General features: G+C 54.5%; 2 protein-coding genes across 2 annotated transcripts; both read right to left on the minus strand.

The window, feature by feature from the left end:
* Positions 1 to 226: 226 nt before the first annotated feature.
* M406DRAFT_98141 (uncharacterized protein) lies at positions 227 to 4185 on the minus strand (the record flags this gene model as incomplete). Its single annotated transcript, XM_040926390.1, has 8 exons — positions 227 to 762; positions 804 to 877; positions 933 to 1600; positions 1691 to 1890; positions 1921 to 3614; positions 3770 to 3950; positions 4002 to 4087; positions 4130 to 4185. 8 exons carry the CDS (start codon positions 4183 to 4185, stop codon positions 494 to 496), a joined length of 3228 nt encoding a protein of 1075 aa, XP_040779018.1. The 3' UTR covers positions 227 to 493.
* Positions 4186 to 9470: 5285 nt separating this feature from the next.
* Positions 9471 to 11379, minus strand: M406DRAFT_237870 (uncharacterized protein; the record flags this gene model as incomplete). The annotated part of the gene is made up of 5 exons (XM_040916069.1): positions 9471 to 10101; positions 10177 to 10714; positions 10778 to 10836; positions 10904 to 11207; positions 11337 to 11379. Coding segments are annotated over 5 exons (1575 nt in total), but the record flags the coding sequence as incomplete, so codon positions are not given.
* Positions 11380 to 19686: the final 8307 nt, after the last annotated feature.

Here is a 19686-nt window from a genome sequence, read left to right on the forward strand (position 1 = left end):
AGCCGTGAAATCGGGAGGGGATGGACCTTGGGGGCTTGGCTTATCGTGAGTAAGTACACACGGGCTCGTCCTATATATATACTTGAGAAGAAGAAGAAGAAGACGAAGACGAAGAAAGAAAGAGAAGAAAAAAAAAAGAAGAAAAAAAAGACACGCAATCTGCCTCCCCCCCCCCTTCCTTTCCCCCCTATTCGCCTCTGCTACTGATGCTGCCGATGCTATTTTTGATGATGATGATTGTTGTTCGCTGTTGATCCATACCGTCAAGGCAAGACAGTCGATGTTTGCCGCCTCCGCCGCCCACCACCACCATCACCACCCAGTCATGATTGGTCCGCCTGCTTGAACACCAAAGTCATCCTTTGCCCACTTTCCCCTGCCAGTATATACATATATGTATGTATATGTAGAAACATATATATGTACACAATATGTATATGTCAATAAAGGTATTTATCATCGTCAATCGTCCCATCCATCATCCCCTCAAATTTCACAGCTCCCCATTAGCACCACCCATTCCCCCATTCCCCTGCTGTCCTCCTTGCCCCCCCTGTTGTCCACCAAAGAAGAAACCATCAAACAAGTCATACTGCTGCCCATCACTAAAATCATGATGCAAGCCTTCCCACCCCAGCCCAAAGCCCAGGTCCACATTCGCCGCATTCTCGTCCATGTCGGCACCGTTCAAGCCCGTGCCACCGAGAAATCCTATCGCGGACAGGTCGCCAAAGGGCCCTAGGCCGCCTGCTCCGCCGCCCCCTCCCATGGGCGCCGCTAGTCCCGTGGAGATGGGCGAAAACACAGCCGGCTGCTGTTGGGGCTGTGACGCTTGCGATGCCGCGACCGCCGCCGCTGCAAGATATGCCGCCATGTTCTGTGCCGTGGTGTTTGCGTTAGGTGGTGGCGGAGTGCGCATGGCGGTCGGAGACGGGAGGAGGGAAGGGTCGATGGCGGAGGTTTCGGGGCTGCCGGCTGATGCTGCTGCTGCTGCTGCTGCTGCGACGGCGGCGGCGGCGCTGATATTGTCGCTGGCGTTGCTCCGCGTTGGGGCTGGAATATTTCGCATCATGGAAAAGCCGTCCAGCTCGGCCTTGAGGTTGGGAAGGGAGTTCATGCGGTAAGGACCAGGGGGAACGGTGGTCTGGATGGGCGGGAGTTGAGGACCGGGGGACGTGTGGGTGGTGTAGACGTCGCTGATGCTGGGCAGGCCATGCTGATGTTGTGAGGACGGCCTGCGGGTCTGGGGGGAGTCACTGTTGCTGTTGTAATGGTGTTGGTGTTGGTGTTGGTGATGCTGATGGTGTTGTTGATTGTTCTGATGGTGATGATGAGGTAGTGGCGTCGGTGGTGCGCGGTAGCCTCTGCTGCTGGAAACGCTGTCGCTTCTCTGCGCCCAGTCACGCTGCTCGGACAAGCTGCCACTGGACCTGGGTGGGACCACCTGGCCGAAGCCACCTGTTGAGTTGGCCATCCGGATCGTAGCCTTGGCCGTCCTGTCGATGGCATCACGACACGCCTCGGCTGGTGGGCACTTCTCGCTGAGGTCTCCAAAGACGGACGTGGCGGCGAGCACGGTGAAGTCAACCTCATCCAGAGTCTGCCCACACTTTTTGTCAGCAAACCGTTGGCCGTCCAAGATGCCGAGGAACAAGAAAGAGAGAGAGAGAGAGAGAGAGAAAGAACTTACGAGTCGGCTTCGCACGATGGGAGAATGCCAGATGGCGTACAGGTACGAGATGCCAGCCATGAAGATGTGGTGAGTGGCCAGATAGGTATAGTTGAGCACGCCCGCGAGGTGCAGCTGTCTGTACAGGCGCATGATCTTTTGTCCTGCCTCGGCCACCTTGAGGTACACCCTGTCCTCGTCCTCGCGCAGCTCACCAGTCACTCCCACACCACCGCCACCATTACCATTACCACCGCCGCCGCCGCCGCCGCCGCCGCCGCCGCCGCTGTTGGGTAGGTTAGGGCTGTGCTGCATTTCCATGGAGGTGTTGTACTCGCCCTCAAACATGGAGGGGACACTCAGGCTCTGGCGGTAGAGCATAACGATGGCCTGCCAGTAGTTGAGGTCGAGGAACTCGGTGGAGAAGCCGACGCCAGTGTGCTGCTTGGTCGGGGCGTTCATCTTCCACTCGTACAGCCTCTTGTCGATATCGATGCGCCAGGAACGGAAGGACTCAAAGCGCGAGAGGAAGGGCGAAGGCAGGGTGGTGTGCATGTAAGGGTTTCTGACGTTCTGACCCGAGGCCCTTGCGGCCTGGGCCTGCTGGTACTGCAGAACCTGGAGGATCTCGGACTGCAAGAGGCGCAGGCGGAAGTAGTGGTGGGCTACGAGTTTGTACGTGGGCTGGCCGACCACGTCGGGGCCCGGCTCTTGGAAGCCCTCGGGTGTGATCAGGTCGTCGTCGAGAACGGAGGGGAACTCGGTGGTGATAACCTGGTCCGAGATGCCAAAGGGCCGTCCGACGCAGATGCTCACGAGCCGGTCGAACGAGTAGGTGGACCACCACAGGCGGCGTCTGAGGTCCCTGACGAACTCCCTCCTTCCTCGTTCCCGCTGACGGCCGTCGTCGCCGGCCTGGAGCGCCGACTCCCTCCGCAGGCCGTCATCAACGTCTTTGCCGTCCTCGTAGTGCAGGCCGAGGTCGACGGCGAGGCGCACGGCGACACCGACAATGTACCAGAGGCCTGGGGGCACAGGGCGCAGCAGGGCAAAATTGGCGAGGAGGAGCACGGCCTGTAGCTCCTCGAGGCCGCCGCCGCTGTTGTTGAGGCAGGCCTCGAGGTGGACGATGGCGCTGGCGTGGTACTCCTCAGGCTGGGCCTGCTTGGAGGACATGCGGCCCTCGCCTGGCTTGGCGGCACTGTTGCTCGTGTCGGACCTGCTGCTGGCGGTGGCGCCCATGATGATGCCGCTGCCGATGGCGAAGACCATGTTGAGCATGTAAAGCTCCCTGTGGCCGCGCCGGGGGTGGTCTGGGTCGTAGGCCTGCTCGAACATCCTGCCGAACTCGACCCTGTGCAAGATGGGGATCTGGGGATTGGCGTGCTCAAAGTACAGGCTGACGAGGGCGGTGGCGACATCCTTATCAGGGAACGGGGCCGGGTTGATGGTGGGCTTGGTGTGCAGGCCAAAGAAGGAGTCGCGCATCGTGGTGCCGCCTCCAGCCGTCGCGAGGGGTTTCGAGGGCCGCACGCCTGCTTTGTCCGAGGTCGACTTGTTCTCGCTGACCGAGGACTGGACCGCGGCGAAGACGACCCGCGCAAACGAGACGCCCGAGGCCGAGCCCAGGTAGCGTGGGTTGGCAGTGACCTCCTTGCCTTGGGTGATGTCGGCTCTCGACACAAGCCTTTGCAGTCTAGCCTCATCGCCGCCCCTCTCGCTGCCAGGCACGGCCGGGGTGCCGTCCAGGGTGTCGGAGGCCGCCGGAGGAGGGGGGAGGGCGGCGGCGATAGAGGACTCGGTGGGTGAGCGGACTGAGACGGAGTCGGCAGCGGCGGCCATGCGCGAGCAGTACTCGAGGTTATCGGCGGACGGGAAGGGGATGTTCTTGGCCCGTAGCAGAGACTCGAGGTGCTCGACCCTGTTTTCGAGGTAGAAGACGTAGCTGTTGAAGGAAGATATAGGTTAGTTCATATATTTGCTGTCATCTTGCTTTCTCCAAGCTGCTTCTTCTTCTTCTTCTTCTTCTCCTCCTCCTCCTTCTCTCTCTTCGCTTTCCCAGCAGCAGCACAACAGAACAAGCAGAGTTTAACTCATTACCTTCGTGGTATCTCCCTCTTAGTGATGGCATCATAGCCCACACACGCAACATTAGCCTTCTCACAGCTCGCACAGCTGGGCAGCTTCTGGTCACACCTGTTCTTACGCAGACGGCACCTGTTGCAGGCGCTGACATTGCGGAAGCTGCTGCTCTGGCCGACCTTGGTGGGCGTCGACGCCCCTCCGTCGAGCCTGGCAGCACCCCCGGCGGCAGCGGCAGCAGCAGCTCCACCAGCAGAAAATGCCATATCCTGCTGCTCGCTGCTAGCGGCCGGTGAGGGGCCTGCCGTGATTGTCTGGCCTGGCGAGTCCTTGTCCCTATCTCCTCCTGTTGCGTCTCTCTCCCTCTCTGGCGACGACATCCTTGGCCGCTTGGCCGGGTGCATGTGTGGGGAGGGCGGCGAGCGGGGCGACATGGTGCCCTCTCCTATCTTTTGTGTGTGTACGTGTATGATTTTCCTCGTCTTGTGCCTTTTTTTTTCTTCCCCTTTTTGTCTTGTCTGGCCGTCCGTTCCTTGGCTGTTTAGACCCGGCAGGTTCGGTAGGACGGAGGCGGACGGGCGGGCGGGGAGGAACGGCGGTTCCGGTCCCAGGGCGTGGGTAGCCCAACCGCAAAGGGAGAAGGGGGAGGGCCGGGCCAGGCACCAGGAGGTGGTCCTGTTGGCGATGATCTTCTTCTCCTCTTTTCCTTTGGTGGTTGTACTGGAAGTCTAGGTGAAGGACCAAAGGACGAGGAGGAGGAGGAGGAGGAGGAGGAGGAGGAGGGGCGGATTATAGATTGACTCGGTACGAGGCTGAATGAGCGTCTGTATCGAACCCGTTTTCTTCTTCTCTTCTGTTGCCCTTTTCTTTTCCCTTGTATATTTCTCTCTTCTTCCCTTCCTGCTTCAGACACCAGTAATCGGCAACTCCACTTTGACCTCGACGTCGGCGTCACGGCGTGGGCGGCAGGGCCTGCAATGACGATATCGATGGTGATCCTTGGACCTGGGCTTGACCTTGGGCGGCTGTGACCGGGTGCGTTACGTAATTTGGATGGCTGTACTCGTAGCAGTAGTAGTGGTAGTAGCGCTGTGGCAGCGTTTGTGGTGGTGGCCCCAGTGTTGGCCGTTGTTGTTGGGGATATCGCATCGACGACCTTTGGGCGGTTGTTCTCCCTCTTCTTCTTTGACTTCGTCTTCTGGTGCTCCTCTTCGCCTCCTCTTCTTTTCTCGTCGTCGTGTCGTCTCTTTTTCTCCTTCTTCTTCTTCTGTGTCGAGGGTAGGATTGAGTGCCCGTCTTTTCGCGACCTGCATCCCGCCCTGTCGAATGTGATTGAGCGAGCGAGTGAGTAGAGTGAGAGCGTGTGTGCTTGTTTGTGGTTGTTATTGGGCGGCTGCTCTACTGCGATTGCCAGGGAGAGGGATATTGATAATTCGCATATCTATCTTTATCCGTTATCAACAACCGACGATATCGATAATCCGATGAATGTCGTCTCTTCTTCTTTTCTTGTATCTCTCTCCCCTCCAATAAAAAAGCTGGAAGAGAAGAGCAATAAGATCCTAATTATTAATAAAACGAATAAACTATTCAGGGTCCAAAGCTTCTTTTGCCTTTGATCCTAGTGTTAATCTTCTTCCAGGGGTTCGTCGTTCAGCTGCACGCCGAAGTTTAAATACTGTGGCGAACGTTTTCCTTTCTCTTTACTGTTATCGCAATGATCATGACTGGTGATGGACCAAGTGACCAACCCCCCCCTCCACCTTCCACTTCTCTCTCACAAACCGTGAGGAGAGAAACTGTCTACCCAAAACCCAGACGGAAATGGCGACCCGCATCCATGTACATGATATGTAACCACAGGCTTGGGTCTGATTGGCTGCGACCGGCAGGCTGTTTCCGTTTCCCCCTGCACAAGACAGCACACCCGGCTGGCAGGCTTGTTGGGGCGGGAGGTGCCCATCTCCACAGCCAGAGGGAGATAAAAGATGTGATAGATTCCAGAGAGAGCGCGAGGACATTACAGCATAGCATAGCTGTTGCAGACGGCTATAGCAGCACTTGCGTTGGGGCGACCAACCTAGCATGTGAGTAGAGTAGAGAGAGTGCACGGTGGTGCGTACTATGCAGTACTGTTGTACTGTAGAATAGCGGATCATGTCTGTTAGTGTGTACCTACACTATAGTGTGTATGGCTTATCACCAAGAGACTCCTTACGAGCTCAAGATAACAACACACATGACCACCGTAGAAGCTGAGATTTCGTTGGAGAATAAGTGTAAAATACTGAATTATAGAGATTTTCTTCTCAAGAAACGAAAAACAAGAAGGGGGAAACCAGAAGAAGTACACCTGTCCCAGTTGACGGAATGGTCTTCCTCTGCAGGCTTGAAGCTGCCGCCCAAGACCTTCACTCACCACTGTAAAGACCCGTAGCCATAGAGAGAAACGATGACATGGGAAGAAGAGAGAGACTGAGGAAGTGAAAGAAAGGGAAAGAACTGCCCGAACCACCAGCTCAGTTACATCATGCCACCTAGCCTGCAGCTCAAAGCTCTCCTTCCCTCCTTCCTTTCCTTTGCAGCCGACACGAAGCGCCCCCGCTGTCCACCTCATTTCCACACAACCCATCAAATTAATGGCAAACTGGCAATCCCCACCAGGCTCAGAGTGTCACCACCACCTCCTCCACCAAAACCTGCCCGCCCTGCCATGTCCTCCCCCGCCTCAATTCGGATTCTGCGCGTCTGGATGTTGTGTGTCTCGACGTGAGAGGGCACACCGGCTCCTCCATGATCATGGAAACCGGAAAAGAGAGAGAGAGAGAGAGAGAGAGAGAGAGAGAGAGAGAGAGAGAGAGAGAAAGTCAAAAACTAAAACGGAATCCCGTAGTGGGATGCGGGGTGTTTCTTGAGGGAGGGACGGGATGGTAGGGAGGGTGCGGATGTGCCTCTGCCCAACCGTCCGACCCTTTTGTGCCATTTTGTCTGCCTGCCTGTCTGTCTCTCCTCGGGTTTCCCTCTTGGATTCCATTGAGTCTTTTGGTCTCCCACTACGTACTATCATGTACCATGCAGGACGACCTCGCCTGCAGGCCTCTTGCAAGTACAAGTACCACATGCAGACTTGGCTCACCGGTCTACTCCTCCCGGAATCATAGTAAAATGACACATCACTACGACCGGAGATCTCCCCGACTTGCTTTTTCTTTCTTTCTTTCTTTCTTTCTTTTTTTTTGGGGGGGGGGGGGGTTTGGTTTTTTGGTTTTTTGGGTTTTTCCCTTCTTCATCTTTTCTTCCCTTTCTCCTCTCAATCTTCGCCTTGTCTCATGATGGTGCAAGAATCTTCACGGCGGCTTGAAACCCGAACACAGGACGACCAAGTGCGACAGACACATCATCTCCTGGCTTCCCCTTCCTACTATGGCTTGGCCTTGGGCTTGGACTGCAGCAGAATGAAGAGGCGATCGACACCACGAGAAGTACCATCTCTGGCGCTGGTGGAGGTACCGCTCTAGTCGCATGTACTGACCAAAATAAGGACACCTTTTTTTTCCTTCTCTTTTCGCGGGCTCCCGCGTCTGCAGTGGACTGGTCTTGGAAGGGAAGACTTGGCCAGTGACCGTCCATCGGGCTTGATTATCCCCGTTAGAACAACCCCTGACTATCTTTCTAGATACATACAGCATCATCGTATATGCGTATACAAGGCATATACAGGACAGGGACTGCAGAAGAGAAACTGAAGAAAAAGCAATAACAATCACCAACACCGCCACCATCGGAGACATCCCGACCGCCCCATCTCGGTACCCTCTCTCTTTCTCTCCCTCTCTCTGTCACTCACCATCCGGCAGGCGCCGCCAAGAAAAAAAAAAAGAAAGCCTGTCACCGATGTATGATGGTGCGTTGTCAAGTGCCAATCAGGTCATTCATCAACGCCTCAACAATTTTCTTCTTCTATTTCTTTTACGTTTCTACTCCTGTACTCCTTGCTTCTGCTGCTTACCGCCCCTTGACCTCACCTGATGGCGCCTCCGAAGATACTTTGACTAGCCAATAGGTCTCACCTCGTGCCGCTCCCCCCTTCACCGTTTCTGGACGGGAGAAGGCTCAGGGACCAGGGAGTAAGGATGGGCATCAAAAGGGAAGGAGGTAAAAAAAAATTGGCTCGGAAAGACAATCTTTCGGGTGATACATGTATCAATTTTTGTGAAGGAGGGGCGGGATGGTGTTGATCATCTAAGAACCAAGTAGTAGATGAAGATTGTACTGGGAATTATCGCTGTATTCTCCGCCCTGACCTAATTCGACGATGCTGAAATATATATATATATATATATATGTAAATAAAATAAAAAATTGCCATGCCATGCTGAGAGTTGGAGGGTTGGAAAAATTTCAGCTCTTAAGGGACGACTCCATTCCTGTGCTCCTTTTTCTGGTATCATAATGGACGTCTCTATAAGGGGGGGAAAACACTATAACAAAATTGAACATGCAGACTTTGTAAATGACCTGTTTAGTTCTGGGGAACCAACGACACATGATGGAAAAAGAGGAAAATGAGACCAGTCATATCCAGAGAGGGAGGGGGGGGGGGGAGAAGAACAATGCCCCCCCGAAAAAGGTAGACCCTGGTTGCTGCCGATCGCCTGTATGGCTCCAAGGAAAAAGGAAAGAAAAAAGAAAAACAAGAAAACACCAAAAGGGGGGTTAGAGAGCATAAAAAAAAATTACCAGAAAAAAGAAATGTGCCCATAACCCCAATTTCCCGTACCCTGCCGTATTCCCTTCCAGTCGTCGGTTGCTCGACATGGCGCCTTGCTGAAACCAGACCCTCCCAAGCCAAAAAAAAAAAAAAAAAAAAAAAAAGGAAAAAAAATATGGAGAAAAAAAAAAAGAGGAAGAAAAGAATTAGTACACGTCCGAGGAAGTGAGTGTCTAATCTCCGTCTCGACACAGATCATCGGTTCTTTACGAACAAACTTTTTCTTTTCCCCCATTGCCCGGGTTGCCCTCCGCCCGTGCTCCGTTTGGTTACCCATATCCCAAAATTTCCCATTGATAGACCTTCCAAAGAAAAAAAAGGAAACCAACAACAAAAAAACAAGAAGTTCAAACTCTTCCATAGACTTCTCTTCCCTTCTTCGTGTTCGGCGACAAACCACCAAAGATTTCTTTTTCTTTTTTTCTCACAAATCCGTGTCACTGGTTGGGGCGTCGTTGTCGTTGTCGTCGTTGTCGTCGAAAGGCCGGGTCAGGCACCCCAGAAACCATAGGATAGAAGAAAAAAAGTCGGGAGATGAACCCGTGATAAGACCATCTTTGTTGCACCATGCTCCAGATCCCAGCCAAAATAAAAGGAGGTAATCGAAAGAAGACCAAAAAAAAAAGCCGAAATCGCGTCAGTTCCAGCCGTGCAAAAGTTGAACGCCACCAAGCGAAGCTCCATCAATGAAACTGGTCCGGGTCGAATGTTCTCGTGGTGCCGGAAAGAAAAAAAAAAAAAGTATAGAAAATTCGTGAGTAGGCGTGAATAACGGTTCTGTTCCGTTCCGCGGTTTGGTTCTCGTCATCATCTGGTTTTCCTCTGCTCAAGTTCGGCTTAGGGGCCGTTTCACATGTCCACCTGGCTCGCACGTCGGACAATGTCGATCGACACCCGGCCGGGGACCATCTCGGGCTGTAGCTCGCGCGCCGCGGCTACGGCGGCGGCCTCGGTAGCAGCCTCCTCGTCCTCGTCGACCTTCTCGTCCATGCGGCCCTTGGGCTCCGTGAGTTGGAAGCTGACGAAGGCACCGGCGATGGTCACGAAGCCATTGCACCACCAAGCCAGGCCACAGTAGCCAGTGGACAGGCCCATGGCATACAGGAACCCAGAGATGGTCGGCCCGAAGGCGCGGCAGAGACTGGCCGTCGAGGCCGCCACGCCGTTGATGGTGCCCAGGGTCTGTAGGCTCGGCGCCGAGTTGGTCAGGAGGATCGCGTTGCTGGGGTAGGCCATGGACGAGAACGTGCAGCGCCAGATGATCGCGGCGTACACGCCAATGATGCGGACATTGTCAGGGAGGAGGACCAGGTAGGGTGTGATGAAGTAGAGGAGGAAGTAGAAGGCGGCCAGGATGCGGAAGAGGTTCAGGGTTCCGAGACGTGACACCACAAAGGGAAAGAGGACCACGGTGGCGAAAAGTTGGTAGATGCCCTGCACCGAGAGGATCAGGCCGATAGTCTTCTGGTCAAAGTCGAAGCCGTCCACGAACTTGAAAGGCAGCTCGACTGGGTGTGTTTCCTTGACTGATGGTGAGCTGAGGAACACAGGGAAGAGCTGATCGAACGTCATGGTGTGGCTATCAAGGACAGGGTGTCAGCAAGTAGATTCTATTCTTCCCATCCAAGTCAGCTTCCCCTCCAGAGGTACGCACAAGGCCAAGATGCCGTAGGAAACGATGTTCATGATGACGGGCTTTGTGAAGGCTGCGCCGGCAGATATCTGTGCCTTCTCAGCCCGAGTATTGGCTGTTCGATCATCGGCCGTGACTTTCATATCCTCGTGGTTCGCTCGTGTCGTTGTGTCGTGAAGCGAGTTGTTGGTCTGGTAGCATGGAGGGTATTGCTCGTCGTGGTGGAGGAGAGAGGCAGTCTCGGAGGGGTGGTGGTTGTCCGAAGTGGTGCGCCATGAGAGGCGACGGATGATGCTCTCTCCGAGTGCGAGTCCAGGGTCGTGTCGGTCCTTCTTGTCGATATGAGTCTCCTCAAGGAACAAGATGCCCACAACGACACCAAAGACACAAGTCGCCGCACTGAAGAGGTTGGGTAGGAGGTAAGGATATTTAGCCCAGATGGTGTCCTCGGGGAACAAGCTTGGCATGTTCCTGCATGGCCGTGCAAGGTTGCCGCCAAGAATCGGTCCCACAATGGACCCAAGACACCAGACAAGAGGCATGATGGTGTAGGCGCGAGCTGCTCCAAGAATTAGCTTTTTGGTACATCTATCTGTCTCCATGGCTAGGGAAGATAACTCACGCTGATGCTCCTTCACAGTGACGAGCTCTGCCACGGTAGTCTGTAGGACACCGATGTTCCTATTGTTGGGAAGCGAGTTAGCTTACCTAACAATGAGAAGAATTCAGGGCCACGTGTGGAACTTACCCATTCAGGAGACCACCGAGCGCTCGTGCGATGAGAGCAACCCAGATATTAGGCGCAAAACCGAAGATCAAGACGCTGAGAGCGGTTCCGGCCAGACCAGTCAACAGAACGGGCTTGCGCCCAATCTTGTCACTCAGTCGACCCCAGAGCATACCCGTGGAGAACTCGGCAAAAGTGAAGGCGGACGTGACCATGCCCGCGTAGAAGGAGATGTCGTTCTCAGGTACGCCGAAGTCTCCCACCATGTAATATATGTAAGGGAAGATCGACATGAAAGCTATGGGCTCACATATACGGCAGAGAGCTGTATCTTGTCTATCAGCAAACCAACGCCTCGAGCATAGGAAGGACACGGGACTCTTCTCTCTTTTTCTGAAGAGGCTGACATTGGGTAGAGAAAAGGCGGGAGAAGGAGGAGAGGGGAAAGACATACCCAGGACAAGCATCTGTCTGGCAGGAAAGGAGGGTCTGGGCTTCATAGCCCTTGGAGATGGAGTGAATCGTCTCATCGTGATTGATAGGGGAGTGTGAGTCAAGAGAAGTCTTTATGTTTTATGCTATGGTTTTCGACAAGGCATTCGAGTGCGTATGTGTGTGTGCGTGCGTGTGTATAAGGTCAAGTAATTGGGAACAAGAGGACGGATGCAGTCGGGCGGCGACGTGGACATATATCGTTTTTTGAAGCAGTATGTAGGTAAGTAGGCCGGACTAGTCCGCCTTGTCTCTGATGGACAGGGCGAAAGTCTTGTGTAACACCTGGGTGCAATCAGGATTACAGATCGATGGGAGGGAGAGAAGGAACAAAAGAGACGGCGAGCAGTAGTAATGGTGGCTGCGGAGCCGGAAGGTCTATAGAGTGTGAGTCGGTCTGACGGGACTGGATCCTAAGGAATGTCTAGACGCCGGCACGAGAGGATGCAATGCCAACACACAACAGGCAAAAGCAAAAAGCAATGGAACGGGCCTCTTGGGACTGGTCGGAAGGATAGAAGAAGAAAAGTAGCAATAGCAATAGCACACAAGATCAGCGAGGAGGGGGGCATGACAGCAGGAGGGTCAGAATAAGTATGATACAGCCAGGAGGAGGAGAGCAGAACGGTGGGGACCACAGACACACACAAGTACCGCCAGACCCTTTGGACAGGGCTCTGGTACCTGGTGAGAAACACTTTATTTCTTCGGGAAAAATATCTGTGCTAATTGAAACAGGCGGTGACTGGGAGCGTGAAGTGACAGGCCAGCGCGAATGATCATCCTCCTGGGGGAGACAGGCTATGGGCTGGCGCAGCCTGGCAATGCCAGGGAGGGGGAGAGCAGGTTGGTGGTGATGGGACGGCTCCGGAATGATGGGAGAGAGCATGGACAGGGGACCGTCAAGCACGGTGGAAGCAACTGTGAGAGGGACATGGGAAAGAAGGGAAAAAAAGAGAGAGAGAGTCAAGATTGAGAAAAAGAGGGCACAGCAAAAGCATTGACTGTGGATACACAGTACCGCTTGCGTGGATCCGGGCCATGGCGATGGTTTCGTACAATGGTACCTCTACTTCAGCTTGGATGAACTTTCTCTTCCCTGCAACGGCGCCTCCCCTCCCCCCCTGGCAAAAAAAAGGAAGAACGAAAGAGGAAAAGCAAAATGAGAGCAGGCTCTCCTTGCACATGGCGCTCGATGACGGCTATTCCTAGACCAGGGGGGAGGGAGGGGTAGGTGCGCAAGGGAGAGAGAATTGTGAGTGAGTGAGTGAGGTAAGGCTATGACCATTGTGTCGGTGCGTAGTACGAGAGATCCGGGACAAAGTTTGCTGCCCTGAGGTGGAAACTCTCGGTTCAGTTTTTCGTCTTGGGTTGGACCATGTCTCCGACGGTCAAGGCCAAGTCGCATCCCCAGCTACCCTTTCCCCTGTCCAAAACGTGATATTAGAGCCGGGATATCTGGCCATCTCTTTGCTGCATACGCTAGCAGGGTGACATGGGTTCGAAGATCTTGGGCTCGGATTTGAGAAGTACTCGACAAGTACCGGTGTACCTTGGGACGGCCCCACCGTTTGGGCTGGCTGCCCAGGTGTCATTACCTTCTCATGCGCACAGCTCCCTAGTCCCGTCACGGAAATGGTTGTGAGAGTGAGAGAGAGAAAATGAGAGAGGGGTGAGAAGGTACGTACTCAAGGTACCCAGCCGGGCCGTATCTGACCACCCACACCATATTTCTTTGACTGAGAGTGTGGGCGACGGCCGCAGTATGTCAATGGGCGGAGCTCCCAGGACAAGTCGTCACAACGCCCAAGGCGGGTTCCTTCTCCACGTCTCAGCGCCAGTCGACCCTGACTGTCGTCCATCCCATTCGTCGGTAGTTATCCGCCCTCAACCCAAAATTGCTTCTTTGATGCGGCGATCCATCACACCGGTGAGCTGCTTCAGGCAGCACACGGCAACCAGTCTGCTACGTGGGAATACGAGCCTGGACCAAGGAAAAGCAGAGCCGAGAGAGTCCACGGGTGGTTTGTTGCCAATAAGCAAAGTCGTGGGACGGGTCATGGGAGCACGACGGAGCCCATGGTTAGCAGCCGTCGATGCCCATGCTTTGCTGGCCACATGTACCCCATCAGGACGAGCAGCCTGCAGCCATGGTAGAGAGGACAGGCACCCCCCTTCGGGACACATATCGGCTCGGAAGGATGAGGCTGCGTCGCTGCAGAGTGACAGCATCTAGCCTAGCTTGGTGTGTGAGAGTATAGAGTGTGCATGGCATGCCGTCAAGGAAGCGCCACCCTGCACGTCGATATCAAGCGAGAGGGCTCCACGAGAGGAGGGGTGATGGTTTGCTGTCCATGGGCCTCCGCAGCACTTATCGCGGAAGATAACGGTCCAAGGCTAAGTGCGCTTCCTGTGGTCCACGTATCGTCGATATTGCATCCACGCTGTCGTGCCTTCTCCCCAGGTTGGCTAGCAAGTCTGGAGGAATCGTGGTGACGAGTATGTGGGTCGGAAACTCATGCACGAAACCCCTCCCCCCCCCCCCCCGTCTCTACTACTTTGTACTATTGTACCAGTGTAGTATGTACATGGACCGATTTTACCTTGACCAGATCGACATACGACAGGAAGGCGGGTCTATTGTGTTTTTGTTTTTTTTGTTGGTCAGAGCCTGGGTGACTTGAACACACATGTCGCGATACATCTCGGTCAGGTTGTGTTTGCTTCGCGGTGACTGCGGCAGGAGGCGGTGAAGCCTGCGAAAATGATCATAATATCCGCTCTTCATTGGTCAGCGGTAGCATATGTGTATGTCTCAGTGTGCGCATGCCAACACTTGAGGGGATGAACGAAACCATCGTCCGATTTTCATGCGCGCCTTTCAGAAATAACCGTTTAGTCTGTGAGGGTGCCCATCTTGGAGCAACCAACGGTGTGTGATATTAGTTTCCTTGCAACGTAGCCTTGCCCACTTTAGGCATACCGACAGTCAAGGGCTTACCAAGTCGCCGGGAAAGACGGATGTGGTGTTCAGAACGCATGACCGCAGTTGGCTGTAGCTTTGGGCATGCCTGGAGGATGATGCCGCCGTAGGGAGTCACAGAAATTGTTCATTGTTCCAGTGATTGCGCACGTTGTCGCCTTCTCTCCACACTAATTTTTTCCTTCGAAAAAGATCAGGAAAATGCAGCTTTTCCCTTTTCCCTCGTACGGAAGGACCGTCACAGTGGCCCTGGACCGTGGGCAGAAGATCATGTATGACGAGGCGACTAACACTGAGGAATGGCTCGAGTACCCTGCAGGCTGCAGCTGCAGCTGTGGCTGCAAAGAGCCCGAGATACCAAAGCGCCCATGCGTGAGGTCAGGTGGTTGTTCCCTGCTGGCGCGTGTGTGCTTTCGGCGCCAGACCCGTAACTCTCGCTTAGCACAACAGCCAGCATGTATTGTAACCTGCCCTCTGCTGGATTTACCTTCGACAAAGACGGGGAGGAGAAAAGCGGGATCCCCATTCGTCCCTCAGGCCTTGCTCACGTCAGATGGACCTTGATTTCTCCCCAACCCAACAGGTGCCGCCCAGCCCAAGGTACGACCCGTGCCGTTGTCCGTGGATCCTGACTGCGGCGTCGTACAAGGGGCACAAACATTGTCGCAGTCAAGCCTTAGCGACAGGTTAAGAGCCGAACGAGCTGGTCGACCTGTCTTTTGCAGCAATAGATCTTGTTTGACGAATCTTGCAGCATCGAGACGACTCGGAGGGTCGACTGCAGCACTGGCGTGTCAAGGTCTCAGTGGCTAAGACATGACCGACACCCTAAATTGCCCGGGCGCTTCCTTGTCATTGGTTGCTAGACTTTCGTCTCACAAGAGAGAAGCAACTCTGCTGTCACACCGAATGGGACGCATACGGCGGGTGGACTGATTCCGCTCGACAGCGGATGCCACCGACAAGGTGGACAAAAGTTGCCCGAATCGCAGGGCCCAGCAGAAAAAGAAGAGGAGGGAAAAAGGATCGTCCAGCGACTCGGCTGACTACAGTGATTGGGGGCGCAGCCACAGGTGCGCCAAGGTACGTGGACGCGCTCGTCGCGCCTACACGGCAGCACATGCCGTGCAACAGAATGCCCCACCTATATATGTCATGAAAGTCACGGAAGAGCATGTCGCAACTGGACCGCCCTGTTGAGGCGGTGGTCCGTCCAGGGAAAGATTGACACGAGCAGAAGTAGTCGTGCCGTATCTTATAGGTCAGTGTCCATCCAGGTGGTATGATGAGGCCGAATCGCATGGGCGAATTGCCTCACCGGCTGCCCGTCGTCACACGGTCGTAATCATCGGGCTCCGGCGCCTGAGACATGTCGGGCTGACGGACGAGTATCTCGTTTCCATAGATGGTTAGCACCTAACCACCCTTTCCTTTCAAGAGTTACGGAAGGATGGGACCTTGCGGCCGCCATTTCGGGTGGCAGCTGGGTTCCTCCCCGGGTAGCAGAAGCGAAACGCAACATGTTGACGAGAACGTGCAGTTCAAGGATCCGCAGTAGACGCATCGCTGGCTGGTTGGCACACACCACACAGAAAAAGAGAGAGACGACCAAGACGAGACACCGGCTGGCGAAAAGTGACGAGCCGCCCACTCGACAGTCAGGGGTGGCGCAGATCGTGTGTGCCCCAGGCTTTGATGGCGAGCCGCATGTATCCTGGTAGACCCTTGACAGGCTCACCCCATCATTGTACAGCCACTGGGTTGCGAGCGTCGGCATGCTCGAAATTGGTTGTGGGCCTCTCGAAGACCATAGTACATAGATTTCTGGGGAATCGGACAAGCCGTCAGGACCCAGATAGCCGTCATCGCCACAGTGCCAACATCAATGGGTCCTTGGGATGGGGCCCGGAGGCGCGAATACTCCACCCGGAGGGGACCCGAGGGCCCGGAGAACCTGGCATGCTGACACGACGGGCCCCCGTGTGGCTTCTATGGAGCCCCAATGGAAGCTGTGGAGCCCTGTCGTTGGAACCTTCGAAGGCATGGAAGGTTTTTTTTTTTTTTTTTTTTTTTTTGGCACGAGCCTAATCCCTGCTCGAAACCAGACAGCTTCAGGCGGAAATTGGGCTTCGTGTCTCGACTTGTCTTCTGCTCGTCGTCACTCGTCTTCTTTTTAGATTTCAGGAGGGGCTCTTTGGAGGCGCCCTGCGATTTGTGAGCTCATTCTGACATCAAGCGCTCTGCCGCAGCGGGTGTCTCATCCGGGAAGAAAGTTGGGCGAAGCCCTCGCGACGTGGACGTGGATGTGGGACCTGGACCTGTGACTCAGCGACTCAGCGACCCCACCAGCACACGAGCATGTTTATCGTGACTATCGTACATACCATGTATGGGTACGTAGTATTTTCTTCGTGCGAAGTCCGATGATATTTGGAGGGCTGGCCGTGATTTGTGCGCCAAAGGGAGGCCCCGAATGAAGGACCAATGAAATGGTAATTCCATGACGGCAGGATAAAGCCTAGCGGTTACGACAGCCCAGACGGGACGCGCACACATACCTTTGACTGTCCTGGACGAGGCGGACGACAATGATGGTGGTGATCGACATCAGAACCAACAGACTCGCGGGATCCTGCCGTCTCGCGATTCAGCGGTCTGACGAGGAGATCTCAATTCCGAGTTTACCGTCGTGAACGATGACACGAAGACGCACGAGAACGTATGCATCCCCTTCCCATTCCTGCACGGTTAATGTACGCAGGAATGAATGATTGTCGATGATTTCTTTTGCCGTATTACCTGAAGATCCTTGACTTGCCCACCAATTGGAGTCGGGTCGGGTCGGGCACCTGCGAAGCCAAAAGCCTGATGGTGGCACTGGACGGGCGGGAGAAAGAGCGGTGATGGACACGGGAAGGGACACTTCAGGGCCTGCCATTTCATGTAAGCCATAAAAAAAATAATAAAAAAAAATTGCAGAGCCTTTACCAGTTATTATTGCACAACCTTGGCAAACCCATCAATCAGGTTTCAGAAAGGAGCTGCCTTGCTGCCCTAGAGTAGAAGTAGCGCTGCTGCGGCACAGGGAAGAGCCCTGCTCAAGAATATCAATACTCAAGGTGGTGCCTCTCGTCAGGGGGCACCCACCACCTGGTCCACCTGGTACTACTATGATGCCTTAGTTGCATACTATAGCGCGCATAATACAGCAAAGTACTAGTAACCATAACAACACAAAGGAAACGGGGCCCCTCTCGCCCCGTCAATTGAATCTGGCAATGCCTTTGGTACCTTAGGTTAGCGCCGGTAGCCGGAAGAGAAGCCGACTTGCAGGTTGTCACAGAAGGTTTACAGAGGACTGCACTGGATCAAAGTCTGGGCTGTGTGGTCCCAACTGTTTTGGTGGGCCTAAAGGGCGCCTGCGCTTGGTGCTTAAAGTGCAAGTGCTCGTGCTGCTGGTTGTTGGTACCTGGGTAAGTACTGCGTGTGGTACGTGCCTGGTGCTGGCCCCAGGTCAAGGCCCCTCAAAATTCTCGCGCAGCCTTATCGCTTACCTCTTTTAGTACTACTATGCATGTTTGGCACAACCCCATGGTTGTACCATAGTACCATGTGTGGTATTGACTATGGGACCTGCTTCTGTAACTAGACGGACTCGGGCGCGTAATGCAGTATCAGGGATAAATCAGGAACGTGCCTGGCTAAAAAAGGGTTTGAGAACCCTGGTCCCTCCCTTCTGCGTCTGAATTTCCTTATCGTCGACCAGGCCCTCCCACGCCCCTCACCTTCCTTCGATTATTGCATAGCTAAAGCATGCATCCCGATCCCTTTCTGCAGTGTAAATTGCTAATCCCCACACCGCGGATTGACGACATGGTCACCGCATCATGTGCCAGGTCATGCTTTTTCCCAGCAGGTCACCCGACACTACACAGGATTTGCTCGCAGCCTATCCTCCCAGGAAAACAGATACGCCTTGCCAGCCTCGGGGCATTATTGTCTGACGGCCCCTGTCAGCGCTGAGCCTGACGATCCCTCATCCGAGTCTTTTCTTTTCTTTTTGGTTTTTTATTTTCGCTCAAGACATATCGTTGTCCCTTCCCTCTAAAGTAATGTCATCTCCTTCGCTCCCCGTTCCCACCCTGGTCGCTTCGAAAACCCCAACCCTTCCCTCCTGAGGTGACAATAAGCGACAGCGACCAGGCCCAGGAGTGCCAGGGTCGAGGCCCCCAGCGGCCGTTCTTGCGGTGGGTTACATAGTAAGATCCGGGCAGGGGAGGCCAGCCCTCAGACGAATGCGACTATGACTTGCAGCAAACGAGCTGCCCTGTGCCTGCTGGTGCCCTGTGCACTGAAAAAAATACTGGGGCCACCCACTGAACTTCTAGGCTACTGGACCACTGGGCACGAACCCTACTATGGCATCTGCGATGTAGTACTATGGATTACAGCATACCTCATCCCTCCTCACTCCTCAAACCTCAGCCCAGCCTAGCCCGGCCTCCCTATCCGAAATCACCCTTGTAACCATGTTGTATCGCATCATTTTTATCCCCCCTCCCCACCCTCCTTTCTTTCTCAGTCAGGCCTGTCTACGTATTCCCTGCATGGCTTCTGAGGCTTTAGTCTTGATCAGATCAGGCCACATGTCTGGATAGTACAGTCTTTCTCCTAAGGGCTGGCCGAACGGTTCGTTTCCCCGACTGCTGATCACCAACCTCCACCAATCCCCCCTCCCTGTGCAGCCCCTTGTTCTCGCCCTCGCCATTGCCCTTCCGCTATAAAGTACATAACATGAAATCACCGCTGCGTTCGCCTGTTGGTTGCCGAAACCCCGTTGTGATCAACAGGAGAAGGCGTCGCCCCCTGGTCCACGCACTATTCTTTCAAAAAAAAGATGACGTCTCCTTAGGAACAGGCTTCTTGCTAGTTGCTGAACGCTATGTGCTATGTATAGGGAGGGTGTGCTGCCATAGTTACCATGCAGCAGTAGGACTTTGTCTTCCCACCCCCTCCCCCTCCCCCTCCTCTGTGCCCCCCTCCTTCTCGCTTCTCCCTGTAGTTGTACTAGCATGTACCTGTCTGCCTGTATAGTTAGTCCCCACTCAGTTGCGGCATTGCAATGCTACTACCAGTACCTGACAGGACTCGAGACAGCTGCCAGCCGTTGCTTGCCACGCTGCCACGTTCTCAGGGGCTAAGGGGGCAGAGCCGAATGGCTGGGACCATCTGAACCGGTCCCGCCCCCGGACACTCTTCTGGCACACCTCGATCGTAACCCTGGGGGGCCCTCCTCTATCTTGGCTAACCCCTCCCCCCCCCCCTGGAC

This window comes from Cryphonectria parasitica, assembly GCF_011745365.1.
Source record: "Cryphonectria parasitica EP155 unplaced genomic scaffold M406scaffold_3, whole genome shotgun sequence".
Lineage (NCBI taxonomy): Eukaryota > Fungi > Ascomycota > Sordariomycetes > Diaporthales > Cryphonectriaceae > Cryphonectria > Cryphonectria parasitica.